Source organism: Antechinus flavipes, chromosome 2 (assembly GCF_016432865.1).
Source record: "Antechinus flavipes isolate AdamAnt ecotype Samford, QLD, Australia chromosome 2, AdamAnt_v2, whole genome shotgun sequence".
NCBI classification, from domain to species: Eukaryota; Metazoa; Chordata; class Mammalia; order Dasyuromorphia; family Dasyuridae; genus Antechinus; species Antechinus flavipes.
In genome coordinates this window covers 23031416-23049820 of record NC_067399.1, presented here as the reverse complement: position 1 = coordinate 23049820, position 18405 = coordinate 23031416, and the positions used below count along the sequence as shown (strand labels likewise).

Genomic DNA, 18405 nt, shown 5'->3' with positions numbered 1-18405 from the left:
ACACGGGGCTCCGCCCTCCCTCCGGCTACACACGGGCTCCCGCCCTCCTCCCGCCACACACGGGCTCCCGCCCTCCTCCCGGCCACACACGGGCTCCCGCCCTCCCTCCCGGCCACACACGGGGCCCCGCCCTCCTCCCGGCCACACACGGGGCCCCGCCCTCCCTCCCAGCCACACACGGGGCTCCCGCCCTCCCTCCTTGGGCTCCCCCCCTCCCTCCAGGCCACACACGGACTCCCGCCCTCCTCCCGGCCACACACGGGGCTCCCGCCCTCCTCCCCGGCACACACGGGCTCCCGCCCTCCTCCCGCCACACACGGGCTCCCGCCCTCCTCCCGCCACACACGGGGCTCCCGCCCTCCTCCCGCCACACACGGGCTCCCGCCCTCCTCCCCGCCACATACGGGGCTCCCGCCCTCCTCCCGCCACACACGGGGCCCCGCCCTCCCTCCCGGCCACACACGGGGCTCCCGCCCTCCTCCCCGCCACACACGGGGCTCCCGCCCTCCCTCCCGCCACACACGGGGCTCCCGCCACACACGGGGCTCCCGCCCTCCTCCCGCCACACACGGGGCTCCCGCCCTCCTCCCGCCACACACGGGGCCCCGCCCTCCTCCCGCCACACACACGGGGCCCCGCCCTCCTCCCGCCACACACGGGGCTCCGCCCTCCCTCCGGGCCACACACACGGGGCTCCCGCCACACACGGGGCTCCGCCCTCCCTCCGGGCCACACACACGGGGCTCCCGCCACACACGGGGCCCCGCCCTCCCTCCGGGCCACACACGGGGCTCCCGCCCTCCTCCCGCCACACACGGGGCCCCGCCCTCCCTCCTTGGGCTCCCCCCCTCCTGGCTTTAGCATTCTGGGGGCTGACATCACACACAGGCTGGCGCCCGGCTGGGAGGGCGTTGCGGACAGGTGCCCCAGAGCACGGCCCGTCCGCGCGCCTCCGCGGGACGTGCTGATGGAGCACTGAGCAGATGGGCAGCAGTGGGAGTCAGGGAACTGCTGTGAAGGGGACAATGCACAATGTGCAGCAGGGCTGACCCCGGAGCCCCCGGACTTCTTGAGCAGGGGAGGGTCCCCACTGGGCCAACGGGCCGGGACCACAAGACTCTTGGTTTCAAGGCCTGCTCCCGGCCTCCCCTCAGCCCCCCTCGGCAGGTGTGACTCCCAGTGACACCTCAGGACACTCAGAGGGAGGAGGGGCCGCCCTGGGGGAGATGGGGGCGGGGCCAGAATTCTGCCTGGGGAGGGGAAGAGCTAGGCTTGTCTCCCATGGGTTGGGAGCCTTTGGAAGATCGTTGGGTAAATGGGTGTTGTGGGAACCCCAGGTCCTGGCCCCACGGGGGAGGGGTGCAGGGGGGAGACGGCTGGAGCCCCATGTCTGGTGAGGGTCGATGGCGATGCTCTGCGTGGGGGGGGCTCCAAGGCTGTCTCCCCCTTCTCCCTGCACCCATGGCAAAGACCGGGGGCTTGGGATTTTGCCCAGTTAGCGGTGACCACCCCCACCTCACCTAGAGCGACCCCGGCTCAACTGCTGGGCCATTAGGGATCCCGAGGCGGGTGCCCCACACCAAGCTCTGGTGATGGAGAGGATGAGAACAGGCTTCCCATCCACAGAGATCTGCCCGTCAGGGGCTACGGGAGGTAACTGGGGAAGGGCCCAGAAGTAACCGTAGGGAGGGTGGCATCCAGGCCCGGGGATGGGGACGGGCCCGGCGGCCCAGGAATCGAGTCCGCGCCCTTCACCTCAGACCAGGCTCCTTGGGGGCTGAAACGGAACACCCGGCTCACCCAGGGAAGCAGAAAGCTGTGGAGGGAAGAAGGGGGGCCCCGGCCCCCCAAAGCCGCAGGGGCTGCCGTAGGAAGGACGAGGACCACAGCCAATCACTGCCTTCTCGCTTTATTGAAATTTCAAGAGCTGCCATTTGGTTTGAATAGCAAAGTTCAGAAAAGGTAACTTTTTTTTTTTTCCCTTTTTGACATTTTTATGAAAAAACATCCATTTTAAGCTCCTATTCTCCCTCTCCCAAAGTAGTAGTGTAGAACGAAGCTCTTCACCCGACTGCTGCGTGTCAGCAAGGTGCTGTCGCTATTTCTGCAAATGCCACGTCTGCGGGTCACCCCGAGCCCCAGGAGGGACGAGGGGGCGGCTCCAAGCGGGGGCTCCCTTCCATGACCCCCTCCCCCAAGGCACGAGAGCTCTCTGGTCCTTCCTCCTCCCCAACGAACAAAGGTCCCTGGGAGAGGGGACCGCGCTCATCCGAAGGCTGGTTTGGGGGATTTTTCCCCTCGGACGCTTTCAGGCCCTGTCCCCCCGATACTCCAGAACCTAGTCCTCCATGGGATGCAGGAAGCCGCCGGCACAGGGGGTCCGGGCTGTCCAACGAGAAGCAACATTGGTCGCCGAGGAAACGCCGCAGACCTGGCGGCTCCTGGGACGAGGCTGGCTCTGAGGGCCGAGCGCTTGCTGAGGCCCCCGCGGGTGTGCTTTGGGTTTGGGTCCTCTGGAAGGCCGACTGCGACTCCCGGGTCAGGGCGGCCGCGGGAAAGTTTCTGCTCCTAAAACGCGCCCTCGAAGTGCCCGGCACGGAACAAACTGGGCTTAGTGACGGGCGCCCGCAGGAGGGGCCCCTCTGCCTCTGATACCAGACTGGGGGGCGGGAAGAAGAACGACGGAGGCGCCGGCAGGAAATGGAAGATGCTGAGCGCTTCCTGCATCCGGCCCCTTAGCAAGGAGGGTGGGAGATAAAACGCACGTGCCCTGGCGCAAGGAAGGAGCCGTGTCTGCCCATGTGCAGATACCAGGCTGTGGTCTGGGCCTGCAACTCCAGTCTGTGACAGCGGGGGGCGCAGCGGGCCCCTGGGCATCCCAGGGGGAGGGGGCTGCCCAGAGCTGGCTCAGCCACCCTCTGGGGGGCTCCCCCCACACCCCGCCTTCAGAAGCAAAGTGGGCAGGGGCTGCGCCCTCTCTATGCCCACCTAACGCTCTCTGGGCAAGGTCGGCGCCACTGAGGGCAGGAGAAGGCCCCTCCACCCGCTTCTCCCAACAGCTGTTCAAACCAGGGCATTTCTTGAGGACTCTGGATGCAGGCGCCCCCCAAACTTAAGGCAGCCCCCCAGAGCCTCCTTTTCAGAGGCCCCTCTCTGGCAGTGGGACCCCCCGGGGGCCACCAGCAGTCTGCAGCCGGTGCTGTGAGCCCCGAGGAGCCAAGGGGACCGGCCCCATCTTACACACCCTCTACAGGAGGGATTCCACCTTAGTCATTCAACAGACCCTAAGATCAAACCCCACTTAGCCCAGAACCGGAGCCAGAACTGGAGAAGCGGCGGGGCCCAGAGCCCACGAGACCTGAGTTCAAATGCAGCCGCAGACACTTAGTAGCCGGGGCCCCCGGGCCCCTGGGCCCCCCGCCTGTAGAAGGGAGAGGTTGGGCTCGGTGCCCCCGAAGGCCCCGTCCGGCTCCAACCCGGGCCCCTGCGTGTGCTGACACAGGCTCCCAAGTAAGACACCCGGACCTGACGGGAGCAGCTGCCTCTGAAATACAAGCGTGACCTTGCGACGGGCTGAGCCCGGGGAGGGGGCGCCCTCAAAGCGCGGAGGAGGCCCCAGCCCTGCCCGCTCGGGCGGAGACAGACGCGGAAGATGGGGGGGGGGGTCAGAGCAGGGGCGGGCAGGGCCTTAGCACTGTGTCCCAGCAAGCCAGGCCCCCACCGCTGCTCTGCCCCCGGGGGTTTGGGGCCGAACAAATAGGAGATGGAAGAGGGTGGTGCTGGCGGAAAACCAAGACCCCCATTTGTGGCCCTGGAAGCAGGAGAAAGGTCTCCTTCCCTCCAGCCACGTCCGAAGCCCCCCCAGGAGGGCCCGCTGGTGCTCCCCGGAAGGGGATGGGGTCGGCTCTTCCAAAGCAGTGACAAAGCCGCCGTCCTCCCTCCCACCACGGGGCCTGAGAGCCAAAGTGTCCACAACTGCTCCTGAGGCTAGAGAAGAAAAGGGGGAGCGGTCTGAGGGCCGGAGCTGAGGGGGGGGGCCGCTGCCTCTCTGCATGGGCAGCCTCCTCCAAGGACGGGGCCCTCCTCCCAGGTAAGAGGGGTTTGTTTCCCCCAATGGTGGAGGGAAGAGAATCAGTCCAGAGAGATGTAGAAATGACCCTAATCTGGCTCATCAAGAACAAGGGCTTTTAGGGAAGTGTTCCCCCCCACGAGCGGCTCCGACGTTCTCACACGTCCCCCCAAAGCGCTGCCCCCCAGCTGCTGCGGAGGCGCCCCAAGGGGGTCCGGCCGCCTGCAGGAGGCGCCACAGAGGCCCAGGAGCCCCACGGGCAGGGCCTGAGCCGCCGGGCCCCTCCCCCCGCACCGAGGGGCCTCCTAAAGCTCCCCCAACAAGAACAAGCCCTGGAAGGAAATCTTTGGACATCGCCCACTCTGTGGGAGTCAAGCCTTTATGCAGGAAAGCCGGCAGGGCAGGAGACAGTAGGGGATGCGAACAGAGGTAAGGAGTGAGAAATCACAGTGCAGGCCCCGCCCGCGGGAATGCCCCAGGCCTCGGCCCCCTGGCCCTGCCCCCGTACCACCGGGGGTCCCAAGGGCGCAGGAGGAGAAGATGGCAGAGCAGCAACTGCCGCAAGGAGGCGCCCCAGAGCTCCACCACAGGACCGCGGGGGCCCAGACCCGCCATGGAGAGTTTTGAAAAGAGAATTCCCAATTGACGGCTTCCTGCTGAGCGGTCCCTGCCAGCCGGTGGCTCAGTCCGTGCTCTCAGGAGGTCCTGGGATAGAGTCCTCGGGAGAGAGAAGCCTGGGGTGCAGCCCCCGCCCCGTCCCCTCCCCCGCCTCCTAGCCAACCAGCTCGGACCGGGCGACTTCTGCGGGTCTCCCTTGAATCTGACAAGTTCGCTGCAGGATGAGAAGGGCGCTCCCTAAACCCTAATCCTGGAAAAAAGATGCTTTCCACATCCCAACGTCCTCTATGGGAAAGGGAAGGCAGAGGCTGCAGTCCTCTCACAAAAACAAACAAAAAAGGGAAAAAAGAGCAATTATGTTTAAACAAAAAAGGAAAAACAGAGAAAAAAAGAAAACAGATCCAGAGTGCCCAAATGCGGGCTGGCAGAACAAAAGAGATACGCAGATGCTTGTAGAGAAGACTGCCCGCGTTAAGACTCGATTCACAGCGTCGAGTTGGACCCTCTTGCTTTCCCCTCCCCCAGCCGCCCCCCACCCCTGCCCCGCCCCATCTCTGTGTGCACTTCTGTCCCTGGAAAGAGGGACCCCCAAGTCCTCCTCAAAGGTTTCCGAAGAGTCAGTACTTCACTCCTGGAATAAACTCCTTGGCATCGGGGTTCAGGTTACTTTTGCTCTGAAATAAGGAGCAAAGGAGATCGTAAGTAGAAGTGGGAGCCATTTACTCCTCCAACTGGCACCTGTCGGGAGGTGCCCACTCTGACCTCGGCAGGCCCCCACAATGACCTCGGCAGGCCCCCACAATGACCTCACTGGGCCCCACAATGACCTCAGTGGGTGGCAAGATTTCAGTGGGTCCCCACAATGACCTCACTGGGGCCCCCCAATGACCTCAGTAGGCCCCCCAATGACCTCGGCGGGCCCCCACAATGACCTTGGCGGGCCCCCACAATGACCTCGGTGGGGCCCCCCAATGACCTCAGTGGGCCCCCACAATGACCTCACTGGGCCCCACAATGACCTCAGTGGCCCCCACAATGACCTCACTGGGCCCCACAATGACCTCAGTGGCCCCCACAATGACCTTGATGAGTCCCAAGTGACTACGGCAGCATCACATCTGTTGGCCTGAAGCCTCAGGTGCCCGGCAGGGGGCCAGCCCAGGTGGCTCTGGGTGCTAATGAGGGAGGAGCAACAAGCTTCCTTGGGGGGTCCTAGGACTGAGGGCCGGGGCCCCCCCCATCGGCCGGCAGACCCAGCTCCTCAGGGCTTGACTTCTGGCTTCAGAAGGCCCCATGAGAAACAAGCACCCGGACACCTAAGGGACTGCGGACGTGCTCGGGCCGCCTTCTCCCAGCCCCCGCCAGTCCTTCATGCCTCAGAGCCTCTGGAGGAGCGGGCTCTCAGGCCAGCGAGGAGGGAGCACACCGGGGGAGGACGGCGATCTCGTGACTGCACCCCCAGGCGGGGAGACAGAGGGACACTCCCTGGGGAGCCTCTTACCAAGATATCTTCTGACCCGTGACCGTCACTGACAGAAAGTCCGTTGAGCTGCTGCTGCAGCTGCCCCAGGCCTTGCGGCAGGTCGCGAGAGGGGATGAACCAGTCCTGGTCCTCTTCGTCCAGCATCTCCTGGAAGCAGCGGTCCAGGAATTCCTGCTCCTCCAGTTCTTCCTCCACCTGGCAGGGAGGGAGGGCGGTAACGTGAACGCAGCCTCGGGGACAAGGGGCTTTGGGGACCCCTGCTCCGGATGTACCCTGGTGAGCTTATGGGGGGCAGGGAACCGATGCCAGAATTACGGGAGGCAGGACAGAAGGATGGCTGCCAGGATGCACCCGGCGAAGAGGGGAGAAAATGGGCTCTCCCCCCTGGAGACTCTCTTCAGTCACCCTTCAGATCCAGGGCAGTCCAGAGGGAAAGCCAGAGGGCAGGAGGGAGGGGCAGAAGGGAACGCTCCCCTGGACCCTGGCTCCTCAGCATGGAGTGGGGCCCTCCCGGAGGCTCAGCTCTTCTTCTGAGGATCTCTCCCTTGTCAGCCTCCAACCCAGATGCCACCTCTAGAAAGCTATTCTCAGTAGGGGGGAAAGAGGGGAGAAATAGAGAGAGAGAGAGAACAGAGACAGAGAGAGGGGGAGGGACAGAGAGAGAAGTATAGGAGGGAGGGAGAAAGTGAGAGAGACAGACAGAGACAAAGAGACAGAGATTGATTTAATCTTGGATATTAAGCCCCTTATTAGAGAAACCTAATCTAAACACTTTTCAGATTGTCCTTATCCTAAATACATTGATTTTATTTTATTTTCATGCAATCAAAAGCTATCTATTTCATCTTTTCCAACAGCTTCTACCTCTTGTTTAGTTAAGAATACATCTACTCATCGCTGCAGAATCTGCTTCTCTTCTAATTTTAAAAAACAGTCTGATCTTTAAGATAACATCCATTTAGAACATACGTTCTAAATGTGGAGTATGGTGTAAGATACTTTTTTAAGCTTAATTTCTGCCAGATAGATTTCTAGCTTTCCCACTAGTTTTTATCAGATAGGGAGCGCTTTCCTGACTGGTTTAATGATCACCAGGTTATTGAGTTTCATCGTGTGAGGAGTATGAGAAGTTACACTTCTATTGACATTGTCAAAACAGGATGAAGGGAGGGATGAAGTTTCTTCGTAAGAGATCTCCAACCAATCCCCCAGAGAGTCAAGGAACTGGTCAAACAACAAAAGTCCTGAGAAAAGGCCCCAGGCTTAAACTGGTCCAGACTGTCTAGGTTCTATGACAGGGCACAAGCCTTTTGACATGGAATGGACAAATGAAGAGGATGGTAAATCTGACCAAATTATAATTTGAATTCTAAATCGACTAATTGTAACTAACTCGGATTGTAAATCCAGCCAATCCAAACCTTGGAGAGGTAAGAACTTAACTAACGGTATAAAGCTTATTACTGATTCTGAATTTGGTGCATCCTCCTTGGTACACCAGCCTCTCACAAGAATAGAATTTCTAAAGGATTCCTGTCTCACTTTAAAAGAGAATTGATTGTAACACTACTCCCGAATTAGCTCGTAACCAGGGAAGTAGTGGACAATGGCAGCTCAGCGTAGGCTTAGTCCCGATACTGCTAAATTCTACCAAGTCTTTTGATAACAATTGTTTCTAATTTTCCCTTGTCTAATCTGTTCCATTGATCTATCTTCTCTATTTTTTAAACAATTCAATATGATTTTGATAACTGTTTTTTGTAATACAGTTTGAGGTCTGGAACTCCTATTCCCCTTTCATCCCTATATCTTTTTATTATTTACCTTGATTTTCTAAATTAAAAAAAATTTTATGATCCAATTTTTAAATAATAGCTTTCTATTTTCAAAATATATGCAAAGATAGTTTTTAACATTCACCCTTGTAAAAACTTGTGCTGCAAATTTTTTCTCCCTCCCTTCCCCGAATTACTTCTCCCCTAGAGAGCAAGTAATCCAATATATGTTAAACACGTACAGTTCTTCTATACATATTTCCCCAATTATCACGCTGCACAAAGAAAAATCAGATCAAAAAGGGGAAAAATGAGAAAGAAAACAAAAAGCAATCAATCAACAACAACAAAAAAGGTGAAAATGCCATCCTGTGATCCACATTCAGGCCCCATAGTCCTCTTTCTGGATGCACATGACTATCACAAGGCTGAATCACCTCAGAGTTGATCCATCACACATTCTTGTTGTTAATGTGTACAATGTTCTCTGGCTTTTACTCACTTCACTTATCAGTTCAAATAAATCTCTCCAGACCTTTCTGAAATCATTGTTGATTGATAGAACAATAATATTCCATAATATTCATAATATCCATAACTTATTCAGCCATTCTCCCCCTGATGAGCATGCACTCAATTTCCAATTCTTTGCCACTACAAAAAGGGCTGCCACAAACATTTTTGCACACTTTGCACACGTGGGTGCTTTTCTCTTTTTTATGATATCTTTGGGATACCAGTAAAGGCACTGCTGGATGCACAGTTTGATAGCCCTTTGGGCATAGTTCCATATTTAAATATTGTATTTTTCCAAATTGATATTTTATCAAGTTTTATAACCTATGTTGATTGGTATAGCATTGAAACCATAAATTCACTTGAGTGGTATTGTCATTTTTATTACATTAGTATGGCTCAGTCACAAATACTGAATATATTTCCAGCTATTAAAGTTACTCTTTATTTCTCTCCAAGCAACATTTTGTAATGGAATAGATGCAGGCATTTTGTGTGCTTTGGAAGATTGATCTCCAGATAGTTATTAAGTTTTGTAGTTACTTGAAATGAGATTTCCCTTTCTATTATTGCCTGTTGGATCCAATTAATATAAATGCTCTTGATTTCTGAGGGTTTATTTGATAGCCTTTAACTCAGCTGAAACAACTGTCTCAATTAGTAGTCCCCAAGAGCTCTGATTTCCTTTTCCTGAGGCCAGATCCTTGCAAATCATACTCTTAAGGTCTCCATCTTTCTTTATGAAATTCCTCTGCCATGGGAGTGTTAAAATATCTTCCTTTTCCTCTGCATTTTAATCCCTTCTTATGCCTTTTTGTCCATTCTTCTTAGGATCACATGTTCCTGAATAACTATAGGAGGTATTCTCCTTTTACTGCTAACCTTTGACTTAATTATGGTACATTATATATTAACCTCTCATCTTACCCTCCCCCATTTTATGTGCCATTCATTTTTAATTTAGTCCCACCAAAAAAATCCAATAACACAACTCATCTGTAGGTGTTGTGAGCGTTAGTCCAGTTCAGGCCCATTTCTCTGTGTTTATATATTTAACTTCTTTCAACCCTGTTTCACATGCATGTAAAACGTCTGTCATTATTCTGCTGTTGCTATGTCTGTTTGCCCTTCCTGTATTTCTGGCATCTGAGGGTGTTTGAGGATCTGGTTTTCTTTCTAGGAAAGCTTCAAACCCTTCCTTTGACTGACCATGCATCTTTCTATATACAGGGCCAGGTTAGGCCCTGGTGTGCAAGGTCTGCACTTTTCTGGACTTCCCCCTCACATCACAGAAGCTTCTTCCTCCAAGGTGGTCAATGCAGCCCTAGAGCTCACACTTCAGAAGGGCCTCTCCCACCAGGGACACTGGAATGATTCATTCCCTTAGAACATCAACTCCTTTTTTGTGGGCATCTGTGTTCCCGAGCATAAAGGCACAGTGCACGGCACACAGGAAAGTCCTTAGTAAAGCATTTGCAGCACCTGGCTTTTTTTCTGGAGGCAATCTGTTTTCAATTGTTTGTTTTCTGTGCTCGGAAGTTCCAGACACTTTTCTTGAATTATTTCTTGCATTCTGGTTTTTAGGCTTTTTGATTCGTTTTCCTCTGGGAGATCTATAATCTTTAGGTGATTTCTACACATCCTATCAAAATCAAATCCCTCGTATGAAGATTGTTTTCTTTTAACATTATTGGTTCATCTTCCAGACTGTCCTTTACTTCTCTACATTTGCATTGCTGTCCAGTTATTCTCGCTTTTGTTTCTTTGATTCTTGCTACAGTGGATTCAAGTGTTTCTAAGCTGCCAAATATCTCTGCTTTGCAGGCCATAAATTCTGCTTTTATAATTCTTAGTTCTCTTTTAATCCATTTAGGAACATTCCACTGTGGTTCCATGATCTTTAGGTAAGAAGGTCCTCTACTTCATCAGGTGTTGGTTCATTTTCCTTTGTCCAACACTGTAAGAATATTTATTTATTGATGTCTGAACTCTTTTGGCTGATCTGAAGGCCATCTTCCTTCCTTTCATTAACATTTTCCCGGTTGGGTGGCCTGTTTACACACAAAGTCCTTCACTGAATTGTCTTCCTCTTGAGATCCCTGTTCATTCCAACCTGTTTTCCTTGTGTTCCCTTACTGTTCACTTTCTGACTCCCAGGGATTGGACTTCAAAACTGTGGACATTTCAGAAGCCTCAGTCTCTAGTCCAAATGACCTGTGGGAAGAGAGAATCAGCCCTTGCGGATGCCGGGCTCTCTCCCTTGGTTCAGTGAGGGGCACTGCAAGCTTCTAGCTTGTGGGCTTCTGCAGCACCAAGAGTGGGAGGCAACAGAGTGCGGTGACACGGGTAAGGTGGCGCGGGCCCACCCCTCAGGGGAGCCTCCCAGCTGGCTAGGTTCTGGAGTCCCAGACCATGGAGACAGCTGGAGCCGCTCTATCTCCTGTGCCCCAGCCTGCCCTTGCTGATCACGTCTCTCCCAGCTTTTTCCCTGCGCTGCGCTGATGTCTGCTCTCTGGGCCATGTGAGAGCAGAGTCCCAGGTTCCCGGGCCTGAAGATGGAATTCTCTCGTCCAGTCCGCTCTGATTCTTCCAGGGGAAGCACAGATGCAGAGTCGGCCGGCCAGACCAATGGCACCCCGCCAGCCCTGCAGACAACCTTCCTACGTGTCTTCAGATCATCCTCCCCCTTCTTCATGTCCCTGTCTCAGAGCGCCTCCTGACCCTGACCCTCTGCTACACGCGCAGCTGGAAAGCCCAGCTGACACTGCACCGTCCTAGGGTGGGTGCTTTGGGAGGGGCTGTGCCCGGCCCGTCAGGCTCCATCCCCAGGGCACGGGCTCTGAGCCCGGGAGCCAGGGGAGTCTGTCTGCAGCTGTCACTGCGAGGGGCACAGATAATCCCAGGCAAGGATGGCTGTAAGGAAATCTTCGTGCATTTGTGCCCTCCATCTCACCCTCCCAAACCAGCCAGCTGCCCACAACTCCAAAGAAAACATTACAGAAAGAATAAAGAAAGAACAAACCGTACTCCGGTCCTTTTAGATACCAGACGAGCCTCACTGACTAAAAATAGGAGGTCACTGATTTCTCTGAAATGTTTTCTTATGCACGGTAAACACGAACGGCCCATCCAAGAAGAAACTGGCCCGATAATAGATCAGGAAAGTGAGATGGGTTTCTTCCTCCTGAATTTCCCCATGTCCCACCGGATGTAACAAACAAGTCTGGGAACCACTCCCAATTTGCCAAAAAGGCTATGCCACAAACCTCCGTGTGCAATGTGTAACAGACCTGAGAAACCCCAAAACTCAAGGGGCTGCTCCCAGCAAACAGAAGTTTTCAATGCCGCCAAAGGTTCAGACCTGCTTCCTTTCCACCTGTTTCCCCAGTAGCTTACTGAGCCTTTAGAGCTCTATTTTCCAGAAAAGAAATCCTTCCCGAGGTGTTAGAGGCACCAAAAGCCACCAGAACCCCATGCAGCTCTTGTTAATTATCTGAGTGAGTGAAAGAGACTTTGAGAGAGGATCATCACATCCAGCGGCCCTCGCCACGTCCTTCCCTGGGTCCTTAGGCCGCCGCCAGCCTCGGATCCTGTTTCCCCAGGCTGACATCACATTTGGAGACTGAACTAAGCTTCATTCCGTGGCTTTCCCAAGGAGAGAAGTCATGAACAGTTTAACCTCAATGTGGCAGCAGGTCTCCTGTTTATCAGGGGCTCATGTCCAGGCACGGATGGCAGATTCCTCAGACATGTAGACAACTCAAAGCTGGGAGGGAAGGTTAACAAGGCTCCCGAGGGCTGGGCTTGAAGATGAAATTCCATAGAGCTAAATATCAGGCCTTTTCTTCGGGTACAAAATAAACCAGGGAGGTGCTCAGGAAACCCCGAGGGGCTTTATTAGCTCCCCAAGCCAGGGGGCCCTTAGAGAAGGAAATGCCCAAGGGCAGAGCTGCCAGGAGAAGAGGCCACAGTGCTCCGGCCCTCTCCCTGCCCAGACCCCCAGCCCTGAGTCTGGTTCTGGTCCCCACAGGGGAAGGACACCACGAAAGGGCACAACTAAGGTGGGGAAAGGAGGCGTGATGCGGGCCGAGCTTGGAGAAGACAGGATGGCCGTGAGCTTGGGGTGGGTAGGAGGAACGGAAACTGAGGGGCTCTTCAACTGGGGACGGCTGAGGAAGTGATGGTAGGAGACTGTAATGAAGTGTTACTGCCCCACGGGGAACAACAGGTGGACTGATGGTGCCGAGTGCCCCGAGCACGAGATCACTGTACACGCTTAACAGCAAGACTGATGAACAACTGTGACAGACTTAGCTCTTCTCAGCAATACCCGGATCCAACAAGTCCAGCAGACTTGAGATGGAAAATGCCGTCCACGTCCAGAGAGAGAACTATGGAGACCGAATGTCGATTGAAGCAATTTTTATTTGCTTTTTCATCCTCATGGTTTTTCCTTTTGTTCTGATTTTTCTTTTTACAAGATGACTAAGAAGGGAATATGTTTAAAATGACTGTACACATATAACCTATATAATATTGACTTGGTGTCCTGCAGAGTGGGGAGGAGAAAAGAATCTGCAACTTAAAATGTTACAAAAATCTTACAAAAACAAATGTTGAAAACTATCTTTACATGCAATTGGAAAAATAAGACACTGTTGAGGGGAAAAAAAAAAGAACCAGCCTAGCCTAAAAGTAAGCAGGAGCAATGGGCAGAATTGCAGAGGGGCCAATCTGGCTTTGGGGTGAGAAAACTTTCCCTCAATGAAGGCTGGACAAAACTGGAATGTGTTAGCTAGAAGGGAGGTAGGTTCCCCTCATGCAGATCTTTAAAAGCAAAGCATGGAGGATTCCTTCTGTGTATGGGTTAGGCCAGATGGTCTCTGAGGTCCTTTCCAACTCTCAAAGTATGTGATATGCAATTCTAAAAAGTAGGATATTTTCAGTGTCAAAAGAAATTTGAATTATTTCTTGCATTCTGGTTTTTAGGTTTTGTGCATTGTTTTGTGAACTAAAGCTTACAGAAGAATTAGTTTTGTAAATTTTTTCACTCTCCCAGCAAGTCACCAGTGTTGAAGCCCTAGAATTCAAATCAGGATAAGGGAGAAATAGAAAGTATCTAGTAGTCTAAACAGTCTGTTAAAATAACTCCAAGTCTACACACTCTAGGAAGATTCTAAGTTATTCAGACACTTGGTTGGTTTCTTCCAGAATAAACTACTTGCTTAGCCTGGTGCCATACGGATAATTGACATGGTATTTATTAAATATTGTATTTACCTTGACAATTTTGCTATCATTCTGCCTATAATTCAATTACATGAAGCAGAAAAAGTAAAAAACTTGACACAAGTAGCATAAAAAGCACAGATTAGTGAACTAAGTAAAGAAGGAAGTTGTTTAGTCATGGTACTTTGTCCTGGTCAGAAACTAAAGCCAAAATGCCTCCAGATGAAGTCTCAAAGGGGGATTTGAACTACTTTCCAATTCAAAAGGCTCTCTTGGAAGAATTCCAAAAGGATTTTAAAAGAGCGGAGAAAAATGAAGAAATGAAATGAGAGCTTTGCAGGACAGTTTGAAAAAGGAAACATAGAACTAAAGAAAATAACTCCTTAAAAAAATATATATATATTTGGTGAAATGGAAAAAATATACTGGAAAAGACTACTTTTTAAAAAACAGCTTTGGCAAAACAGAAAAAGAAAAACAACTTGAAAAATAGAATTGGTGAAATGGAAAAAGAGAACAACTTAAAAAATTAGAATTGGTGGGCAGCTAGTTGGTGAAATGGATGACAGCACCAGCCCTGAAATCAGGAAGACCTGAGTTCAAATCTGACCTGAGATACTTAACACTTCCTAGCTGTGTGAGCCTGGGCAAGTTACTTAATCCCAATTGCCTCAGCCAAAAAAAAAGGGTAAAATGGGAAAAAAAATCCAATGAACAAAACAATTTCTTTAAAACTACAATTGGCCAAATGCAAAAGGAGATAAAAAATTTACCTAAAGAAAATAATTCAGTAAATAATTTGAATTGGACAAATGGAAATGAATGAAAATGTAAACTACCTCATTGGAAAAACAACTGACCTGGAAAATAGATCCAGAAGAGACAATCTAAAAATTGTTGGACTCCTTGAAATAAATACATGTTGAAAAAAGAGCCTAGACAACATTTTTCAAGAAATCATCAAGGAAAACTGCCTTGATATCCTAGAACTAGAGGGTAAAATAGTCATTGAAAGAATCCATTGATCACCCCTAAAAGAGCTCCACAAATGAAAACTCCAAGGAACATTGTAACTAAATTCCAGAATCATCAGATTAAAGAAAAAATATTGCAAGCAGCCAAAAAGAAACAATTCAAATATTGAGGAGCCACAATCAGGATTACCCAGAACATTTTCAAAGGAAAAAAAAATTAACAGTAATGAAAAAGCCAAAGATAATTTTTTTGTCTGTAGCTATTTTGCCCCTGATTGGCCAGAAGAACTTTATTAGCCAAAGAATGGATCAGCCCAGTTTCCTAGCCATACCACCTAATTAGAAAAGGGAGGCACCAGAAGGGATTCTGAAAACCCATTCTTGCCCAGAAACATCTTGGGCAAGATACTTTCCTCCCTGAGCCAGCAGAGGGAATGTTAGGCATTCTCTACACTTGGAAGGAGAGCTCCAGGCTCCCTACCTGTTTCTATTTGCATTCTTGGCAATTTTTGCTAAAGTAAGGTCACATACCTGGGGAGATCGACCATATTCATAAAGTGTAGGTATATAATAAAAGCTTCACCAGATTCTGAAACCACCGAGAAAAAAAATCCTCTACCATTCTAGGCATGGCTAATTTTCCTTTTTAGGAGCCAATGTGGCACAATACTTCAGTCTCACTTCCCCCCCTTTAGCTTCTGGCTTTCTGGCTAAATGTGAATGACAACACAAGATCACAATCCACATATTTCAAGATAAAGGTCCCTACCTAAGTCAACAAAAGACCTAGTGGTACCTCAAAAATCTTATGGCCTGGGAAAATTCACATTTTATGGTTTTGTTCCCAGAGGGGACGTAGGGACACAAAGAGAGATGGACTCCCTTGGGCCCAAACCAAATTCAGGAAGTTGGAAGTGATCAAAATTCCAACCAAACTCATAAATAAGAGCAGGCTTAGGGTTACAATGAAAACCCTATATAAACAATTTTTGTCTTTAGACTCCAGTGTGTCTCAGAAAAGCCTAACATCTAAAAATGCAGTAAAAAGGCCAGGAAAGTCTCTTGCCCACTCCCAGCCATCTGTACATCTCCCTATCATCCTTTCTCTGCAAAGGCAATCCCTCCCTCTCAAACCCTCATTTCCCTTTGGCCTGTAAGGATTGTCCCTCCTAGGCACGTTTCTCTGGTCAGTACCACTAATAGATTCCAAAGGGAAAACATGGAGCAGAGAGAAGGCAGCTTAGTGGGTACAAAGAGTGAGTGCAAGTTATGGATGAGTGAGTGCAAGGATGGAAAGGCCTGGAACATGATATTCCAGAGGGCAAAGGAGCTTAGACTGAAGCATTATCTTTCAGAGAAAAAGGACATTCAATGAAAAAGGAGATTTTTGATCTTTAAATATAGAACTCAAGAGAAGCATAAGAAGGTAAAAATGGAAGAAAAAAAACTTTTTTAAAGGTTAAAATGTTTACATCCCAAATGAGAAAATTATATGTGTAATTCTTGAGAACCGTATCTTTGTTAGGGGTATTGAAGGTGTAGGTAAAAGTTGACGTTAATGTGATATCAAAAAGAAACTAGGGGTAAAAAGGAGATTGTATCAGAAGAAAAGGAAAAGAAGGTAAAATGGGGTAAATTACATCAAGTGAAGAGGCAAAAAAAAGACCTATTGCAGTGGAGGGAAAGAAGGGAGAGGGATGAGCACTGTTTGAATCTTAATCTCGATGGATTTGGCTGAAAGAGGGAATATCAGACATTTAATTTGATAGGGAGTAGGAGGGAAAGGGAAAAGGAAAGGGGCAGAGTTTGACAAAAGGGAGGGAAGATTGAGGGAGACGGTGTTCAGAAGCAAAACACTGGTGAGGAGGGAAAGGGGGAAAGGAAAGAGAAAAGTATAACTTGGAGAAAATAGAATGGTGGGAAATGCAGAATCAGTCATTTTAACTGTGAATGAATGGGATGAATTTTCCCATAAAATGGAAGCAGACATCAGATTGGATTAAAAGCCAGAATCCTACCATATGCTGTTTACAAGAAACACACGTGAAGCAGAGAGATACATTACAGAGTAAAGATAAAAGACTAAAACAGAATCTATTACATTTCAACTGAAGTAAAAAAAAAAAAAAGCAGGGGTAGTGACCCTGATCTCAGATGAAGCAAAAACAAAAACTGACCTAATTAAAAGAGATAAGGAAGGAAGCTACATCTTGCTAAAGAGTACCATATATAATGAAGTAATATCAATACTAAACATATATACACCAAGAGGTATATATAGCATCCAAATTCCTAGAAGAGAGTTGCAAGAAGAAATAGACAGCAAGACTATACTAGTGGGGGATCTCCATCTCCTTCTATCAGAATTAGATAAACTGAACAACAAAATAAACAAGAAAGAAATTAAGGATCTAAATAGAATTTTAGAAAAGTAAGGTAAGATAGACCTTTGGAAAAAATTGAATGGAAACAGAAAGGATTATACTTTTTTCTCAGCAGTACATGGAACCTACCAAAAAACTGCATCAAAACCTCAAAATCAAATGCAGAAAGGCAGAAGTAGTAAGCATTTTTTTCAGATCACGATGCAACAAAAATTACATGCAATAAAAGGCCAAGGGAAAATAGACCAAAAATTAATTGGAAACTAAATCATCTAATCCTAAAGAATGAATGGATGAAACAACAAATCATAGAAATAATAATTTCATTCAAGAGAATGACAATGAGACAATATACCAAAATTTTGGGGATGCAGTCAAAGCAGTTCTTAGAGGGAAACTATCTCTCTAGATGCTTACATGAATAAAATAGACAAAAGAGATGATCAACGAACTGAGAATACAATTTTAAAAGCTAGAAAAAGAACAAATTTTAAAACCTCAGTTAAATATCAAATTTGAAATTCTTAAAATAAAAGAGATTAATAAAACTGAAAATAAGAAAACTATTAAATTAATAAACAAAACAAAGAGTTGGTTTTATGAAAAAAACCCAACAAAATAAATAACAAACAAGATGTATGCAGGATAAATCAGAGATAATCAGCAGAGGGAAGGCATCAGTATTAAGTAGCATGGCAAGAGAAGCCACAAGGTGAATGAGAAGGGAGAGAGAGCTGAGATGGAGAACAGAGAGAGGCCCTGGGGGAGAAGAAAGGCTCTGAAAACTAAACACAGTGCAGCACTCACACCTTACCTGTCTATTGAAGTCTTCTTCGTTCTCCATCCACATGTACTCTGCAAAGGGGTTGCTTTCCTTCTCATCACGCCCATTCACCACCTGGTCCTCTTTGGATTTTGCATTGGCTGTTGTGTTGGCAACATTGGACCCATTCATCCTGAAAGAATCTGAACAAAGGAAAGGAAAGTATGAACAAGGTGGTAACAATGTGACTCCATATTCAATCTCCCATATCGATTTGATATAAGCTATACACGTATAATCATTTTAAACATATTTCCACATTAGTCATGTGGTACAAGATAAATCAGACCAAAAGGGAAAAAACCACAAGAAAGAAAAAAAAAGTGAAAATACTATGCTTCAATTGATATCCACAGTTTTTTTATCTAGATGCAGATGGCATTTTTCTACCCAAGTCTACTGAAATTGTCTTGAATCACCACACTGTTGAGAAGAGCCAAGTCCATCACTTTGACCATCCCATAACCTTGTTGTTACTGTATACAACGTTGTCCTGGTTCTGCCTGCTTCACTCACCATCATTTTGTGTTAAGC

At 49.4% G+C, this 18405-nt stretch overlaps 1 protein-coding gene across 2 annotated transcripts in view; it reads right to left on the bottom strand.

Annotated features, from left to right (window-relative positions):
• Positions 1 to 1893: 1893 nt before the first annotated feature.
• Positions 1894 to 18405, bottom strand: part of PAIP2B (poly(A) binding protein interacting protein 2B) — a 58929-nt gene continuing 42417 nt past the window's right edge. For both annotated transcript variants that reach the window (XM_051974311.1, XM_051974312.1), the window contains exons 2-4: positions 17863 to 18014; positions 6189 to 6365; positions 1894 to 5361 (exon numbers count right to left, since the gene is read on the bottom strand). In XM_051974311.1, coding sequence (XP_051830271.1) covers positions 5305 to 5361; positions 6189 to 6365; positions 17863 to 18014 — 386 coding nt within the window. In that variant the 3' untranslated portion in view covers positions 1894 to 5304. The remainder of the gene's footprint in view (positions 5362 to 6188; positions 6366 to 17862; positions 18015 to 18405) is intronic.